Here is an 18,471-nt window from a genome sequence, read left to right as displayed (position 1 = left end):
AATCTTTCGAAATCAAAACCAACAAATTATTTGATTCTATTCCCAACTCAAAAACCAAGAGCAGAACAAAAAAAAAGATGTCATCTTGCACAGTTGTACTGTCGAAATCGCCGGTCTTCTCTCCATCATCAACATCATCGTCTTCATCTCCTCGCCTCGCTTGGTTCAACAAGCCGAGTTGCCGCCTCAGGGGGTTTGCCGGCGCCGAATCATCGCCTCTCTTGAAGAGGAAGAGGCCCGCGAGGCTTGATATTCCGGTGGTTGCGGCGCCGGAGAGGGAGTCGCCGGCGCCGCCGATGGCTCCAGAAGTGGATGAGGTGGAGGGAGATGGCTATTCAGTTTGTTGCAAGAGAGGGAGGAAGGATGTGATGGAGGATCGTTTCTCTGCAACTCTTTCCCTTCAATCCGATCAAAAGCAGGTAATTTTCACGTGCTGACTATTCTGTAACGATTCTTGATCGATGAAAAAGATTGGAGAATTCGAAAAATACAATCTTTTGAAAAGGGTGCGAAGGAATTCATGTTTTTGCCTTTTTGCAGGCCTTTTTTGGTGTGTTTGATGGGCATGGAGGCGTTAGTGCAGCAGAGTTTGCAGCTAAGAACTTGGAAAAGAACATATTAAATGAACTCGAAAAAAGCAACGGAATTGAGGTGGCTGTGAAGAATGGATACCTTACCACAGATTCCGAATTCCTAAACAAAGATGTTAGAGGTGGAGCCTGCAGTGTAACGGCGCTGATCAAGAACGGCAATCTCGTAGCGTCCAACGCAGGCGACTGCCGTGCAATTCTCAGCAGAGGCGGCTCCGTGGAGGCCCTCACCTCCGATCACCGCCCTGGCTTCCGCGAAGACGAGAGGGAAAGAATTGAAAAGCTGGTAATAATAAGACACATGTATATATTCAGTTCCACTAATCTTGCAGTTTCTTGTGAAAAAAATCTAATCTTGATGCTGTTGTGTGGTTTTGTAGGGTGGTTTTGTGGAAGAGCGTAACGGTGTTTGGAGAGTCCTGGGATCATTAGCAGTTTCTAGAAGCATCGGAGATCGATATCTTAAGCAATGGATCACAGCAGAGCCTGAGACTAAAGTGATCAGACTTGAACCAGATCATGAATTTCTTGTCCTAGCTTCTGATGGATTGTGGGACAAGGTAGTTTTTCTGAAATTTCTCTTACATGATGAATATTCCTTTTTAATATAGTTTCTGGTAATGATGAAATTTTTTTATTTAATTCAGGTGAATAATCAAGAAGCTGTAGATATTGCACGCCCTCTTTGCATAGATGTGGAAAAGGCTCAGGTTTTGGCAGCTTGTAGGAAGCTTGTTGATCTTGCTGTTTCAAGAGGGGCTGTTGATGATATTAGTGTGATGGTTGTTAACCTTGGAGGATTTTGTTAACTTTGAGGAAGTAGTGATTATAGATTAACAAGTAGAGTTAGTTGTCTTATGACATTGTTTTGGATGCTTACTGTTCTCTTAACTTCTCAGATTTCATACAATGACTTAATTACTGTACAGATATATCATGTATTAATGTAGATGGCATACTAGTTAATAGCATAAATAAAAGAATATATGTTTATTATTCATCGAGTGAATCAAAGCGCTCAAATTTCTTTAGTTAAATCTTATTGAAGTTAGGTGTGAGCGATTTGGGCACACATGGCTCGGGGTCATTTCCCGCCAACTCATGTTTCAGCGCAAAATGAGTCATTTTGGTCTCAGTTGGACATAAAATGGTCTTGACGAACGTCGGCCCTTTTGGATAGATGCCATCAACGAGATGGTGGCCCGTGTTGTAATGACCTCCATTAGCTATGAATTTTATCATCGATGCCCTACCACTCATAGTTGAAGAGATCAGAGTGGTTTAGGAAGTTGAGGTGATTGTTGTACTCGGCGACACAGAAAAACGCATGCCGGATCCACAGTACATATGTGGTCCCCATGTGCATCTCGCGTCAGAGGATGTGATTCTGGCAGCGTTGTGGATGTCCTAAATTATTATACAAGTTCAATCATCCACGCACTAGATTCATTCTTTCTATAAACATTGGCTTCCACAAAGCGTCAAGAAGCTGTGGAGTCATTTTTTAGCATTTAATGTTTGACTTGGAAAAAAGAAAGGGAATTTCCACTCTAGGAAGGTGAGAAACAAAAAAATTTATAAGACGCAAGAATAATATTATTTATATTAAAATATTTAATTATTGAAAATTTACAAAAAAAGGCACAAAAATGACGAATTAAATAAAATAAAATAAACAAACAAAAGCAATTAATTACAACCATCGAAATACAAAAGAATACGTTGAACAAACAGAAATTTTGGGAATTGGAGAATGTCATTCTCGTCATGATGAGTAACAAGAGATGATAAAGAAATACTAAGAAATTGTGTAACAAGAGATGATAAAGAAATAAGAAATTGTAGAACAGAAAAAGGATTATATGTAGATAAAAAAGTGTATATATAGAACTATAGCAAATTTGATTTTTATTTATAGCGGTTGAAATATTAAGAATTTTAATAATACTATATTTTTAATATATAAAATATATAAAAACCAATAACAGACAAATAGCACAACCTCATTGTCAATAAAGAAAGTAAATTGAGTTGGTCTCATTTGGCCAACGCTATATTGAGCATTTTTTGTAATTAAAATTGAGGAGAGAGGCCTAGGTTTCCAGTAACCTTAGTTTGTGGCCAACACTGACCTAAATACAACAGGAACACAAGGAGGCTTATCAATAATAGGAAATTGACAAAGGGAAGTCCATTCCAACCAGTTCATCTCATAAGTCATGATGAATAATATTCAGCTAAGATACTAATGTTAGTCACGCTAATACTATATGAAAATCATAACTAAACACTATTTAATTCAAATTCTTGATGTTAGTCTTTAGACATCATTTGGCCAAAAAGAAAAAAAAGAATAAAATTAAGACTTCAATTTTGGCAATCGTTGGATAAAATCTGATGCAGATGGGCTTTTCTAGAATTTTTTTTGTTTACATTAGTAGTTCAACTACTGTCCCATTTTGACGAAGATTGGAAACTGAATACTATAGTATTGAACAAAATGGGCTTTTGGTTCGTATTCATTTTTGGATTGTCTCACTGTAGCTGAGTCATTTGCCTTTTTTGACAAAAAGTATTTTCCTCTCTTTTCATCTCTCTACTTTTTTCCTTTCTACTTTATTCTCCTTTTACTTAACTCATTTAAAATAATTTTTCTTAAATCCAGTGTCGAAAAGAAATGTCTCTACTACAGAGAGAGACGGATGGAGTACTATTTTCTATCTTTTCCCATATTTTGCAAGACTTGAAAATATTGTATCCTTGCATCATTTGAAGAATAAATATGGAGTACTTTGTATTATTGTCGTACTTTCGTAAAAATTGACCTCTCGCTTTGAGTTGGTAAATAATTATTCTAGTAGTTTGCCGTGTTTGATGTTTGAACAAAATAATAATAGTAGTACTACTAAATTAAGTGGGCCCAATCGTCCAACAACATTATCATTATTCTAACTTGATTAAAGTTGGTTCATTTAGTAACACTATTTCGTAATAAATATTAATATTAGTACTATTTAGAAACTACGAATATTCTTTAAGGCTTTTTATGACAAGACTACGTTTATAGGCTATGTGCCGTTACTCTTGGCTTTATGCTATTGTTAATGTTAATTTCTTATCATGGGTTATTTCAGCTGGTTCTATGCGTTTGTATTATTTTTCAAGATGCTTCAATCATTAATTTTGTATTTTATTGCTTACATCAATTCAAAAGCTAATTTGATACATTCAAAATATTTAGATATACAAAGTGGTATTGATAGTTCAAGTCATGTCAGGCGAATGCATGAACAATTGTTGTAGTATATAGTATATTGTCTATGTTAGGAAAACGATACAAGTAATGCCACCGTTAACAAGACGCGATATAGACGACAAACACATAAAATTATTTCAAAATCAAATCATGATTACATGTATTACGAAAAAAAGGTTTGTCTAGTGATAATGCAAGCATGGAGATGTATCATTTTATGATAAAACATGTAGGGGGGCAAACCAAAGCTATATAGAGCTCTAAAATCGTTAATATCATATGGTCCACGCATCTTAGTCACCATTGGTCTAGATAATTGTTAGTTGATTAAAAAAGTAATAACTTTGTAACTATATTATTACTGTTTCCTAATTTATTCATTTGACCGAATTTTAGAAGTGAGTAGGGGCCCTTCTCTTTCTAAAACGGGCTAATAGTATTAAACAATAATTTATATGTGGTTTATGCTTTATACACATAGTTAGTTAATGCCATTAATTAAATCGTGTAAATTTTCAACATGATGCAATATAAAAGTTGACAACTTGGGCTCATCTTTGTTTCTTTATCAATAGTCTTCTTTAATTCACCATATTATTTTGGGATGAGGAAAACCTTGCAATTGCTTTTCATGAGTGTGCTTTGAATCTAAAAAATAGTAGTACTCCATAAGTTTTGTTTATAGACCCAATCAAAAAATATGATAGTACTATTAGTTCTTTCAATTAATTTGATGATTTTCTTATTGTATAGTACTATCATCTAAGTTCACAAAGAATTATGGATCTCGATTCTTGAGATTTTATTTTTCCAAATATAAGTAATTTAATTAAACTTAAAAAACAAATGAAGCTTAATTACCGGTCAGCAATTTGAGTTATACATATCCCTTTATTATCTTCAAATATCGAAATGGGCAAATGAAGAATTCCACGAAGCAAGTTGGTCTAACTCCCTAGCCAATCATAAATACATACACAAATAAATAAATAAATTATATGTGTAGAAACTTTAGAAAAGTTAGTCAGGTGGCACATTATTTCAGATCACAAACCTAATTGACGTACACACCAGCCAACAACTAATAATATTTAAATTTTTTAGGGGATACTAGTTTTTAATTAAGTAATACTAGTAACTATTAACCAAAATAAATAAAAGGGACTTAATCTTGGAGGTGATCAAGTTGATAGCTTACTTGTTAAAAATAGAATCAAAATTGATCACTGAAAAATCAACTTGGAGGAGAAGAACTCCGAGATGAGTACTACATGTTGAAATAAAAAATAAAAATGATCTCTACTTGTAGAGATATCCCACTTGGTGGAAGCTTCCTATCACACATGATGGTAGAGAAATCCAAAATGATCTCTAGAAGATCAAGTTAGAAGCTTCTTATAGATCAAGTTGGAACAACTTGCAAAGAAGCCAAAATCAAGATGATCTTCTCTTATTTGAAGACAAATTGAACATGATCACTACTTTTTCCCCTAAGTCTATAAATATGTGAGGAGGTTGAAAGGAGAATCATTCATAAACATATCAACATCACAAGCTCTCCTTTCACTCTCTAAACTAATTCTCTTATTCACATATAGCCACTTTAGGAGTATCGTCTCCTCATTTTCTCGAAACTCTGAAAGTTTGCTGGTGCCTAGTGAGTTTGAGGTGCTTCTACTCACTAGGACGAAATCGTTTTATCTTTGGGGACACTACGCCAATCCGTGAGCACTAGCCGAGGCATAATTTGTCTTGCGGAAAGTGGGCTTTCCTCGACTCGACTTACAGTTAGTACAGTTATTTTCTATTTTTGTTGTAATTTCCATTTCACTTGTATTTTTATTGCTCTTCGGTTGTAATAGTTAGAGTACTGCATGTAAACGGCTCGGGAATTATTTCAATTTTATCCAACAGTCGCAAGATAAATTAGTCGTACTCTAGGTGATGTCGACCGAAGTTACGATGAACGGAAACCATAGAGCTGGAGGAAATGAACACCAACAAAATGGATCTACTTTTTCTGTTGCCAAAACATCGGTGTTGACACCTGTTTCGACCTCGAGGGTGATGCCTCAGGCCGATAACCCAGAGAAATTTAAGGGCTCTGAATTTAAACGTTGGCAACAAAAGATGTTATTCTACCTAACTATGTTAGGTGTTGCCAACTTCCTCAGGGAAGATGCGCCAGTCGTATCTGAGGAAGAGACGGACTTCCATGTCCGGAATGCCTATGATGTTTGGCATCAAGGCGATTTCTTGTGCAAGAATTACGTCATGAACTACTTATAGGATAGTCTTTATTCTATCTTCGCAGGGACTAAGACCTCAAAAGAATTGTGAGAGGCTCTTGACAAGAAGTACCGCGTCGAAGACGCCGGTACAAAAAAGTATGTAGTTGCAAAAGTTTTGGACTACAAGATGGTGGACTCTCGTCCAGTGGTGGCGCAAGCCGAAGAGCTGCAAATCATAATCCATGATGTCCACGCTGAAGGAATGGTCTTACCAGATCAGTTCATTGTTGTGGCAATGATTGAGAAACTTCCTCCGTGCTGGACAAATTTTAAAAATTATCTAAAGCACAAACGAAAGGAGATGAAGCCTGAAGACCTGATTGTTCGTCTTCGTGTCGAAGAGGACAACAGGCGTTATCATCAGAAGCCGGGAAGCTTGGAAGACTCAAAGGAAAATCTGATAGAGCGAGGAAGATCCTCAAAACGTCCCCGCCCGAATGAGAAAGATACAGGGAAAGGGAAGGTAGTTGCCCGAAAGTTTGAAGGAAACTGCTATAACTGTGACAAATCGGGTCATATAGCGAAGGACTGCCGAAAACCCAAGAAAAAGAAAGCCAAGAAAGACTTGAACCTGGTCGAGAAGAACTTCGATGAGGATGACTTGGCAGTCGTGGTCTCTGAAGTGAACCATGTAGATAACCCAAAGTCTTGGTTTATCGACATTGGAGCGACTGTACATGTCTGCTCAGATCGAAATCAGTTTTCAACATACAAACAAGTCGAAGAGAAGAAGCTTCACATGGGCAACCAAAACTCATATGAAGCTGTCGGCTTGGGAGAAGTGAAGCTCAAGATGACGTCAGGTCATGAGCTGAAACTGAAGGATGTGCTGCATGTCCCTGACATCCGGAAGAACCTAGTTTCGGGTAGCCTACTTGTTAGTCATGGTTTCAAGTTAGTTTTTATGTCTGACAAGTTTGTATTGACTAAGTTTGGTACTTTCCTTGGAAAAGGTTGTCTTTCCAATGGTCTGTTCAAACTAAATGTAACGGTTGTGCGCCGCACTCCGAAATTATCAAGTAATGAAAATGATGCATCTTCTTCTTACTTGCTTGAGTGCTCCGATTTGTGGCATTGTAGATTGGGACATGTAAATTTAAATGCTATAAAAAGATTAGTGAATCTCGATTTACTAAAAGTCAATAAATTCAACTCACCTGAAAGCTGTGAGGTATGTGTTGAAGCTAAAATGACTAAGCTGTCGTTTCACTCGGTAGAACGGAGCACGAAACCTCTAGAGTTGATCCATACAGATGTATGCGATTTGAAAGTTGTGCAAACTAGAGGTGGTAAAAAACATTTTATCATGTTTATTGATGATTGCACAAGGTATTGTTACCTTTTATCTGTTAAGAGGTAAAGATGATGCAATTGAAGCGTTTAAAGACTTCAAAAATGAAGCCGAAAATCAACTTAGTTGTCAAATTAAGTGTGTTCGAAGTGATAGAGGTGGAAAATATGTAGCCCGTTTGCAGAATTATGTCATGCGTGTGGTATAATTCACCAAACTACGGCTCCTTATTCTCCCCGGTCGAATTGGCGTTGCTGAACGCAAAAATCGAACATTGAAAGAGATGATGAATGCACAAGGTATTGTTACCTTTATCTGTTAAGAGGTAAAGATGATGCAATTGAAGCATTTAAAGACTTAAAAAATGAAGCCGAAAATCAACTTAGTTGTCAAATTAAGTGTGTTCGAAGTGATAGAGGTGGAAAATATGTAGCCCGTTTGCAGAATTATGTCATGCGAGTGGTATAATTCACCAAACTACGGCTCCTTATTCTCCCCGGTCGAATTGGCATTGCTGAACGCAAAAATCGAACATTGAAAGAGATGATGAATGCTCTTTTGATTAATTCAGGGTTACCCTAGATCATGTGGGGGGATGCTGTGTTAACAACGAATTATATCTTGAATAAAATTCCACTTAAAGGTAGGGATGTGACTCCTTACGAGTTGTGGAAAGGAAAGAAACCATCGTATTCATACCTCAAAGTCTGGGGATGTTTAGCAAAGGTGGAAGTGCCTCTTCCATAACAAGTTGCAATTGGCCCCAAAACTGTCGATTGTATCTTTATTGGTTATGCACTCAATAGCTATGCCTATCGTTTCTTGGTCTATAAGTCAGCTGTGCATGACATAGCTGAAGGAACGACCATGGAATCAAGGATTGCTATATTCTTTGAGAATGTTTATCCTTGCAAGAAACAAGAGGACCGTTCTAGTGAAAGAATGGTGGATGAAGCTACTAGTTCTCATTCTCTGGAAAGGGCGAAGCCAAGTCCTGAGAATGAAGAACCAAGACGTAGCAAAAGAGCCAGAGTTGCAAAGACATTTGGTCCCGACTTTATTACTTTTGTGTTGGATGATGAGCCAAAGTCACTAGCAGAAGCTTTGTCTGGCCCAGATGCACTATTCAGGCTAAAAGCGATCAATAGTGAAATTGAATCGATCATGAGAAATAACACATGGGTGTTAGTGGACTTGCCAGAAGGTTGTAAGCCTTTAGGGTTCAAGTGGATCCTGAGAAGGAAATATAAAGCTGATGGTACCATTGATAAGTACAAAGCTCGCTTAGTCGTAAAAGGCTTTAAGCAGAAAGAAGGATATGACATATTTGATACCTATTCACCGGTTACGAGAATCACTTCTATTCGGATGCTTCTTGCAATTGCTTCATTGCACAATCTTGAGATTCATCAAATGGATGTGAAAACTGCATTTCTGAACGGTGAATTGGAAGAAGAGATATATATGGAGCAACCTGAATGGTTTGTTGTACCTGACCAAGAAAGAAAGGTAAGCAAACTAGTGAGGTCTCTATATGGATTAAAGCAAGCGCCATTGCAATGACACTTGAAGTTTGACAAAGTGATGTTGTCAAATGGATTTACTATCAACGAGTGTGATAAGTGTGTTTACATTAAAAACACAGATAATGGGTCTATTTTTGTGTGTCTTTATGTAGACGATATGTTGATTATGGGCAGTAATAATTACATTATCAACGAGATGAAAAATATGTTGAAAAGAAATTTCGACATGAAAGATATGGGTCTAGCTGATGTGATTCTTGGAATCAAGATTGCAAGAGATCACGAGGCAATTACTTTGACACAATCTCACTACACCGAGAAAGTGCTCAAGAAGTTCCGCTCATTTTGATTGTGAGCCAGCTTGGACTCCATTGGACCCAAATGTGTATTTGAGCGTGCACACGGGTGAGCCTATTGCTCAAGAAGAATATGCAAGGATCATATGGAGTATGATGTTTATCACAAACTGCACCCGACCTGATCTTGCATGTCCAGTGAACAAGTTGAGCCGATTTACGAGCAATCCAAGTAACGAACATTGGAAAGCTCTTCGTAGAGTTTTGAGATACTTAAAGTATACTCTCAACTTTGGGTTGCATTACACCAGATATCCCCAAGTACTTGAAGGGTACCATGATGCAAATTAGATTTCTGATTCAAAAGACTCATTTTCAACAAGTGGGTATGTGTTCACTGTGGGGGTTGGTGTTGTTTCGTGGAAGTCAACGAAACAAACCTGTATAGCTCGATCCACCATGGAATCTGAATTTATCGCTCTAGAAGCAAGGGAAGAAGCCGAGTGGCTTAGAAACTTCCTAGAAGACATCCCATGTTGGAAGAAGTCAGTGCCCACAATAGTGATACACTGTGATAGCCAAGCGGCTATAGGGAGATCACATAATAGTATGTATAACGGAAAGTTTCGACATATACGTCGAAGGCACAATACCGTGGGAAATTGATCTCGAGTGGTGTTATCTCAGTTGATTATGTAAAGTCAAAAGATAACTTAGCGGATCCATTAACCAAAGGGTTATGTCATGATCAAATGCTTAAGCTGCTAGAAGGAATGTGGTTGAAAACCACATCTAAAAGATTATTATAGTGGTAACCCAACCACACGATTGGAGATCCCATGGGCTTGGTTCAATGGGAAAACGAAGCTATATGAATCTAGTCATAATACTCAGAAGATCTTAGTCTTCGCTCATTCCTTAGAAAGCATTGAGTGTTGTAACCTGCACGTGGTAAGAGGTTAAGTCTTTGACTTTTAATGATTCTTGGAAACCTCTAGGAGGTAGAGTATAGCAGGATACTCGAGAAATAATCACATATGTAAGTGAAAAGTGAGGGCCGCTTCAGAATGAGTAAATCACTTATGAATCCAAAGTGGTGTTCCATGGCCAGAAAAGGACACAAACGTGAGAACTGACGAGTTTGTAAATAATATTGTGTCAATATTATTGTCTCGGTATACACTAAGGAAGAATGGTTCAAGGCATCACGTCCATCAGGCTGCCGGTATGCCCGATCGTATTGACTATGGAAGGTTCAAAGCCCCAAGCTACCATTTCAAATGCAATATTATTTCTTGAGAATTGAGGCTAGTGTCTGCATACATGCATATGCATTCCTCCGATGGAGTTGTGACTTAGATGTTGGTTTGAGCTTGTGAAGCTCCAACCAATGTGGGGATTGTTGGAGGTGATCAAGTTGATAGCTACTTGTGAAAAGTAGAATCCAAATTGATCACTAAAAGATCAACTTGGATAGCAACTTGGAGGAGAAGAACTCCAAGATGACTACTACATGTTGGAAAAATAAATAAAAATGATCTCTACTTGTAGAGATATCCCACTTGGTGGAAGCTTCCTATCACACATGATGGTAGAGAAATCCAAAATGATCTCTATAAGATCAAGTTAGAAGCTTCTTATAGATCAAGTTGGAACAACTTGCAAAGAAGCCAAAATCAAGATGATCTTCTCTTGTTGGAAGAAAAATTCAACATGATCACTACTTTATCCCCGAAGTCTATAAATATGTGAGGAGGTTGAAAGGAGAATCATTCATAAACATATCAACATCACAAGCTCTCCTTTCACTCTCTAAACTAATTCTCTCATTCACATATATCCACTTTAGGAGCATCGTCTCCTCATTTTCTCGAAACTCCGAAAGTTCGCCGATGCCTAGTGAGTTTGAGGTGCTTCTACTCACTAGGACGAAGTCGTTTTATCTTTGGGGACACTACGCCAAACCGTGAGCACTAGCCGAGGCGTAATTTATCTTGCGGAAAGAGGGTTTTCCTCGACTCGACTTATAGTTAGTACGATTATTTTCTATTTTTGTTGTAATTTCCATTTCACTTGTATTTGTATTGCTCTTCGGTTGTAATAGTTAGAGTACTGCCTGTAAACGGCTCGGGAATTTTCCCAATTTTATCCAACACTTAATAATGCAAATTGCACTTTACATCTTCCAAATACCGAATTTAAACAAGAGGTTTGTTAAAAAAACACGGGGATGAAAGTAAAAGTATGTACACTACACACTACTCCAAACCATTTGAATATGTATAAGTTGCAAATATATACACGTATGCACTATGCAATATCGGAGTAATATTTTCCTTCTACTTTCGGGAAATAAAGATAAGATTATCAAAAAAGGCAACATGGTGTCCGTACAACAGAGAGCTTTATCTTTTTACATATTGGGAATGTGATGTGGGTAATAATATAGGACTTATCTTATTGATTTCTTATAAGAAATGGACAAACTTTGTAAAGATATTATTGACATATTGTCAAACCTACCTAAATCAGAGGAGACAAATTGGGAGTCATTAAGGAGACAAATCGGGAGTCATTAAGGAGAAATTGATACACAATTGATATGGAATACTTTGTATAAGAATAGATTTATTCATCACCTAAAATACTTTGTATTCCTCCTTATATAAAGGAGAGGAACGATTGTATCAAATACACACAATAATACAAATCATCTTCTCCCAAACGCTCTAATATGCGCAGCCTTTCTAAACCTCTCGATTACCATCGTTAAGATGGTATCAGAGCAGGTATATGTGGGATTGAGACTTAGAAAAATTTCATCACCGTCTTAAATACCTTCCCCGACCTTTTGAAACCTGCAAAAACATCCAAACACAATGTCAGATTCTGATAATCCACCAAAAACCAACCAATCGATAACTCTTTCAGCCGAACAATTCGCTGAATTCATGAGACTCAGTATGTCTCAGAAAAGCCAAAATCCACAGCCTTCATCCATTGAATCCCTAGGCGAAATACGTCTGGCAGAAAAACTCAATGGAGATAACTACCCCCTTGGGCGAAGTTAATGAGAAGAGGAATTTGGGGAAAGGGTCCGTCCTCTCACATAGACGGAGTTACAGATTCTCCTTCCCCAACAGATCCAAACTACAGTCGATGGCAACAGCGGGACGATTGTTGCTTCAACTGGATTATAAGCAACATCGACGCCAGCCTCATAAACGAGGTCTCCCAATACGAAACGGCATTTGATCTATGGGATAGTCTCGCCACAACGTACGGGAGTGGCGCCGATCAATTCCAGATATCTAACCTGCACAGACAAGCGTACAACATCAAACAAGGAGATATATAACCAACATATACAGAGGCACATGTTATACCAGTTTATCTGGGCACTAGATGACAACAAATACAGCAAAGTCAAGAGAGATATACTCAATATGGATCCAATTCCATCAGCAAGGAAGGCGTATGGCTTAGTAAGACGGGAATCCATCAACGAGAAACTCCTCACCCCAGACACCGAAATCGGAGTCAGCCTTGCAGTATACGACCGAAGCCGAACACCTACACCGCAATACAACCAACCACCGAGGCATCCCAACCACCATAAGGAAGAAGACAAAAACAGACTAGTATGCAGCCATTGTGGAGGGAAGAAGCACACCATTGTGGAGGGAAGAAGCACACCATGGACACGTGTTTCCACATACATGGATTCCCGGAGTGGTGGGAAGAGATGAAACGAGCAAGACAAGCCCGAAATTCAGGCCGAAATAGCAGAGGCAGAGGAGGTGGGAGAGCATCGGCAGCGGTTGCCCTCGAACGCGCCACCTTCACCGAAAAACCGGCGGGCGGCAGCGGAGGCAGCGGCAGTGGAGTCAACCCGAGTAGCACAGACGGTGGCAAGATGAGAACCGAAGCAAACCCGCCAAATGCATCGGTCGCCGTAGCAAGGACCTGGTCGGAAGGTAAATCATCACAAATTGGAGGCCCCACCGGCAGTGACGGCAAGGAGAGGGCCGTCGGGAAGGCTAGGGTTCCCACAGGGGAGAGACGTCGGGAGGCGGCTAAGGGTTCCAAACCCGGGTATATAAACAACCATCTTCCCATATTTACAAACCCACCCCAAATTTACAAACCCACCCCAAATTTCCCTGAAATCCCAGATGAAACCCCATCCGAAAACTCTATCCAAAATTCCACCCCATATACTCCCTAAATATCAAATTTACCCCCACCAAACTTATTCCTCTCAAAATACACCCTAAACTTCACATAAATATCAATCTGACCCCCCACTTGCCAAAACCTTACAAATTAACCCCCAGCCTCCAATACTTTCCCAATATCAACCTAACATACCGTGTCAGAACTCCTTTGACGCATTAGCATGTTCCTCCACCTTCTCCTCCGGCCCAAAAGACCCGCACTGGATATTTGACTGTGGTGCGATAGCTACAATCTCATTTGAAGCCTCGGACTTTGTATTGATTACCACCTCAAAAAAACCCTATGTCCAAACCGCCAGTGGGGACCTAGCACGCGTGATGGGGGTGGGCACAATTAACATTTCGCCCGCTCTTTGCCTCTCTAATTGCCTTTTCGTTCCGTCCTTATCTCATAAGCTGTTATCAATTAGTCATGTGACTAGAGAGCTAAACTGTAAATTACTAATGCAGCCTAAATTTTGCATGTTACAGGATGTCAAGACGGGGACGATAGTTGGGCGTGACACTGAGCGAAGCGGACTGTACTATGTGGACGAGATAGCCCAACAGAGTGCTGCCATGATGCTGACTCCGGGACCGACAGACAGACAGGCTTGGCTTTGGCATCGCCGGTTAGGGCACCCATCTTTAGGATATTTTCACCTTCTTTTTCCTAAATTAGCTAGATCTTTGAACTCTTTTCATTGTGATACTTGTTGGCCAAAAACCATAGACATTCTTTCAAGTTGAATAATACAAGAGTGAAAACTCCTTTTGCTTTAGTACATTCTGATGTTTGAGGCCCTGCTCCCATTAATGGAGGCCAAGGTTTTCGTTATTTTTTACTTTTTATTGATGACTACTCCCGCATGACCTGGATCTATTTTTTGAAACAAAACATGAAGTGTTTGATAGGTTCGTAGATTTCTATATCCTTATTCAAACCCAATATAAATACACCATCCAGATCCTTAGATCAGACAATGTGGGGGAATTTGTCAACAATAAAATGCAAGAATTTTTTAGGCTAAAGGGGCTAGTCCACCAAACCTCGTGTGCATACAATCCGGAACAAAATGGAGTCGCTGAAAGGAAAAACCGTTACATCCTCGAAATTACACGAGCCTTATTAATTGAATCCAAAGTACCCAAATTTTTTTGGCCAGGAGCTATAGCTACCGCAGTTTACCTCATAAACCGCCTCCCTACCGGCATACTTGGCTTTAATACTCCCTTGGACACCTTCTCTCAGCACTTCGAAGTCCCGTCATCCCTGTCTCTAGAACCAAGAGTGTTCGGTTGCTCAGTTTTTGTTCGCATCCCGAAACACGAACGTACCAAATTAGACCCGTGCGCCCTCAAATGTGTCTTCCTTGGCTATGGAAAAAATCATAAATGATACCGCTGCTATGATCTAAAACCCGTAAAATTCACACTACCATGAATTGCGATTTTGTGGAAGGGGAATATTTTTACAGCCAATCCAGTAGTCAGGGGGAGATACATACTTTAGACGATAGTCCAAACAATAGCCTCCTAGATTGGCTACCAGACATTGGAAACAACCATTTAGGGGGAGAACCACATATGGGGAACATCAGACAGGGGGAGAGTCTCTGCCAAACCCTGTCACAGACGTTGGTCCACCTGAGGAAGCTAGCAACACCACCGGGCCATCTCCTCCTATAATGCAGAACGACGAACAAAGTGCCAATGACCAACCATCAGAGGTAAACAGTTCAAATTTAGATAATACACCCTCAGAATGCACTAATCTTGATAGGGGCTCAAATGAGGAATGCGAAGTAAGTGGAAGAAGTACATATGAACTGCCCCCAAGACAAACAAGAGGAGTCCCTACACGCCGATACTCACCAGATTGGAGAGGGAAAAAGGCAAAATATGCAGTATCCAATATTGCTCACAGTCATCTATCATAAATGGCCAAAGCTTTCGAGACTGCCCTATATGAGGAAGAAGACATCTCACAATCCTTTGAGGAGGCAAGCAAACATAAACACTGGAGAGAAGCCATGAAGAAGGAGATAGACGCCCTAGTGAAGAATGGCACATGGGAGAAATGTACGCTACCAAAAGGAAAAAAACCAGTCGGATGTCGGTGGATATTCACCATAAAACGGAGAGCAGATGGTTTAATCGAGAGGTACAAGGCAAGACTTGTGGCAAAAGAATAAACCCAAGTATATGGAGTGGATTATGAAGAAACGTTCTCCCCAGTTGCAAAAATAGAAACAATGCGAACACTACTATCTGTAGCAGCGTGTAAAGACTGGGCACTACACTAGTTTGACGTGACCAATGTTTTCCTTCATGGAGAACTCGCACAGAATACGGAAGTATACATGGAGGTCCCACGAGGTTTCTCCGAATAATTTGGAGGAGGAGAAGTGTGCCGGCTGCGAAAAACCCTGTATGGCCTGAAATAGTCTCCACGGATCTGATTCGGAAGATTCTGCCAGGCTATGATCAAACATGGATTCCAACAAAGTCATTCTGATCACACGCTCTTCACAAAAAGGAGAGGCAACAAGGTAACATGTTTAATTATCTATGTTGATGACATGATTATCACCGGAGATGATGTAGAGGAAATCCAGAGGTTGAAGGAAAACCTGTTCAGAGAATTTGAGATGAAGGACCTAGGCGCACTGAAATATTTTTTGGGGATAAAAGTATTGAGATCTCGACATGGAATATTTCTAAGATAGAAGAAATACGTCTTAGATCTGTTGGCAGAAACGGGCCTCCTCGACTGCAAGCCCGCAGACACTCGAATGGTTCTGAACCATGGCCAGAAAATAGAGGAAGGAGCGGAACTAACAGACAGAGAAATGTATCAACGTCTTGTCAGAAAACTCATATACCTCTCACATACGAGACCCGACATTGCGTATGCCGTGGGCATTGTGAGCCAGTTAATGCACCAACCTCAAGCTAACCACATGGATGCCGCTTTAAGGCCGTACGGTATTTGAAAGACACTGTAGGCTATGGAATCTTCCTAGCAAAGAGAGAGGACTTGGAGGTTGATGGATACACAGATGCTGACTGGGCAAGCAATCCAGTGGATAGGAAATCAACAGAAGGGTACTTTACATTTATTTGGGGAAACTTGGTTACTTGGAGGAGCAAGAAACAAAAAGTCGTAGCTCTGTCAAGTGCCGAAGCCGAATTCCGAGGTATGAAAAGTGGACTCATGGAAATCCTATGGCTTAGAAGACTACTCACGGAAATTGGATTCCCACGATAGAAAGTCGTAGCTCTGTCAAGTGCCAAAGGCGAGTAGCCGAAAGAGTCAGTTATTCTGTGACAACAAAGCCGCTATTAGCATCTCAGAAAATCTGGTGCAGCACGACAAACCAAAACATTTGGAAGTTGACCGATACTTCATCAAAGAAAAATTGGAAGGAGGCATTATTGAATTTCCTTTTGTCCGGTCAGAAGAACAATTGGCGGATATATTAACCAAGACAGTTCACCCCAAGATCTTCAAAGAAATATTGAGCAAGTTAAGCATCGGAGATACCATTGCTCAACTTGAGGGTGAGTGTCAAACCTACCTAAATCAGAGGAGACAAATCGGGAGTCATTAAGGAGACAAATCGGGAGTCATTAAGGAGAGATTGATACACAATTGATATGGAATACTTTGTATTAGAATAGATTTATTTATCACCTAAAATACTTTGTATTCTTCCTTATATAAAGGAGAGGAATGATTGTATCAAATACACACCATAATACAAATCATCTTCTCCCAAACGCTCTAATATGCGCAGCCTTTCTAAACCTCTCGATTACCATCGTTAAGGCATATGTGATATGTCTAATCCAAATGGCAAAACAATAGGATTGTTAACAAAAGATAATGACGCTTATGTTCACTGATACATATGGGGGCATCCACAATAGATGGACTCAGTGGCGGACACATGTGGAGGAGGTGGAGGAGGTGAGGGGCTTAAGCCCTTCCCAAACTTTTTTTTAATAAATTTCTATTATAAATTTTTTCAAAATTAAAATACTCTATCTTCAGCCCTTCCCAAATTGATATCTTTTAGGTATCATAGGAAAGAGATTTAGTGGAAAGGAGGGGCTGAACAATAAAATTACAGAAAAAACTTAACTTCTTGAAACAATGGTCCCTGGAGAATTGGGATGAGGAAGAAGATAGAAATAATAAAACCTCTTAAAACTAAATGAATATAATAATAATAATAATAGTTGAAAAAGTCAATCCCTACCCCTACTTAAATGGTTGCATGATTTAACTTTTAGCTCTCCAAATATTATGAATAGTGTAACTAAGTTTTAAATACTTATAGTAACATTTTTTAAATTATTTCCTAAATTTAACGTTTTTATTCAAACGACAATTACAACTTGTAATTGGTGAGGTGATAGTCAATTTTTTCTTTTACTTTTTCTTTTGTCATTCTCTCCATATTTTAAAAATAAAATTTTTAGAAATAATACAAGTTTTAATCCAAATTAGTCTATTAAAAAAATAGAAAAAGTAATGAAATTATTACTAAAAGGTCGTATAATCCATTTCCTGAATGGAGAGTTTCTATTTTTAGAAAAAAAAACTAAAAGTAAAGAATTTCTATTTTTAAGAAATGAAGGAAGTAGTTTACAAAATCACAGTGTATTAGATAATTATGCATTTTTACGTATTAGATATTTATTGTTTTAGCAAAAAAAATACAACTAAAACATGAATTATATTATTCTTTTTGTTAAACTTGTGTTGGATTAATTTTATATATTAGATATTTATGCATTTTTGTAATTTTTACTTCATTCGTCTCAAGGTAGCTGGGGTGTTTCAAGAAAAGAATGATGATATATGATGTCTTAAGAAATGACAACATGTGGAAGGCGATGCGGAAATTAATATATGTTGACGAGTAAAAGATTAATACAGTAAATTATGAAAGTGGGAAGTGCTAAGAATGAATGGTTATAAGTAAAAGATAAATA

General features: G+C 38.8%; 1 protein-coding gene across 1 annotated transcript; it reads left to right on the top strand.

Moving 5' to 3' along the window:
* LOC121761154 (probable protein phosphatase 2C 25) lies at positions 1–1,590 on the top strand. Its single transcript, XM_042156753.1, has 4 exons — positions 1–419; positions 541–876; positions 971–1,150; positions 1,238–1,590. The coding sequence occupies exons 1-4, from the start codon at positions 78–80 to the stop codon at positions 1,397–1,399; spliced, it is 1,020 nt and encodes a 339-aa protein (XP_042012687.1). The 5' UTR covers positions 1–77; the 3' UTR covers positions 1,400–1,590.
* Positions 1,591–18,471: the final 16,881 nt, after the last annotated feature.

This window comes from Salvia splendens, chromosome 13 (genome assembly GCF_004379255.2).
Source record: "Salvia splendens isolate huo1 chromosome 13, SspV2, whole genome shotgun sequence".
Taxonomy (NCBI): Eukaryota; Viridiplantae; Streptophyta; class Magnoliopsida; order Lamiales; family Lamiaceae; genus Salvia; species Salvia splendens.
The sequence above is the reverse complement of the archived record's forward strand: the minus strand, read 5'-3'. Positions and strand labels throughout refer to the sequence as shown.

Bases quoted from the DNA above. Each gene is read 5' to 3' on its own strand.
- LOC121761154 (XM_042156753.1), top strand. From the start codon at position 78: ATGTCATCTTGCACAGTTGTACTGTCGAAATCGCCGGTCTTCTCTCCA. The intron at 420-540 runs GTAATTTTCACG...GCCTTTTTGCAG, and splicing joins TTCAATCCGATCAAAAGCAG to GCCTTTTTTGGTGTGTTTGA. The intron at 877-970 runs GTAATAATAAGA...GTGGTTTTGTAG, and splicing joins GGGAAAGAATTGAAAAGCTG to GGTGGTTTTGTGGAAGAGCG.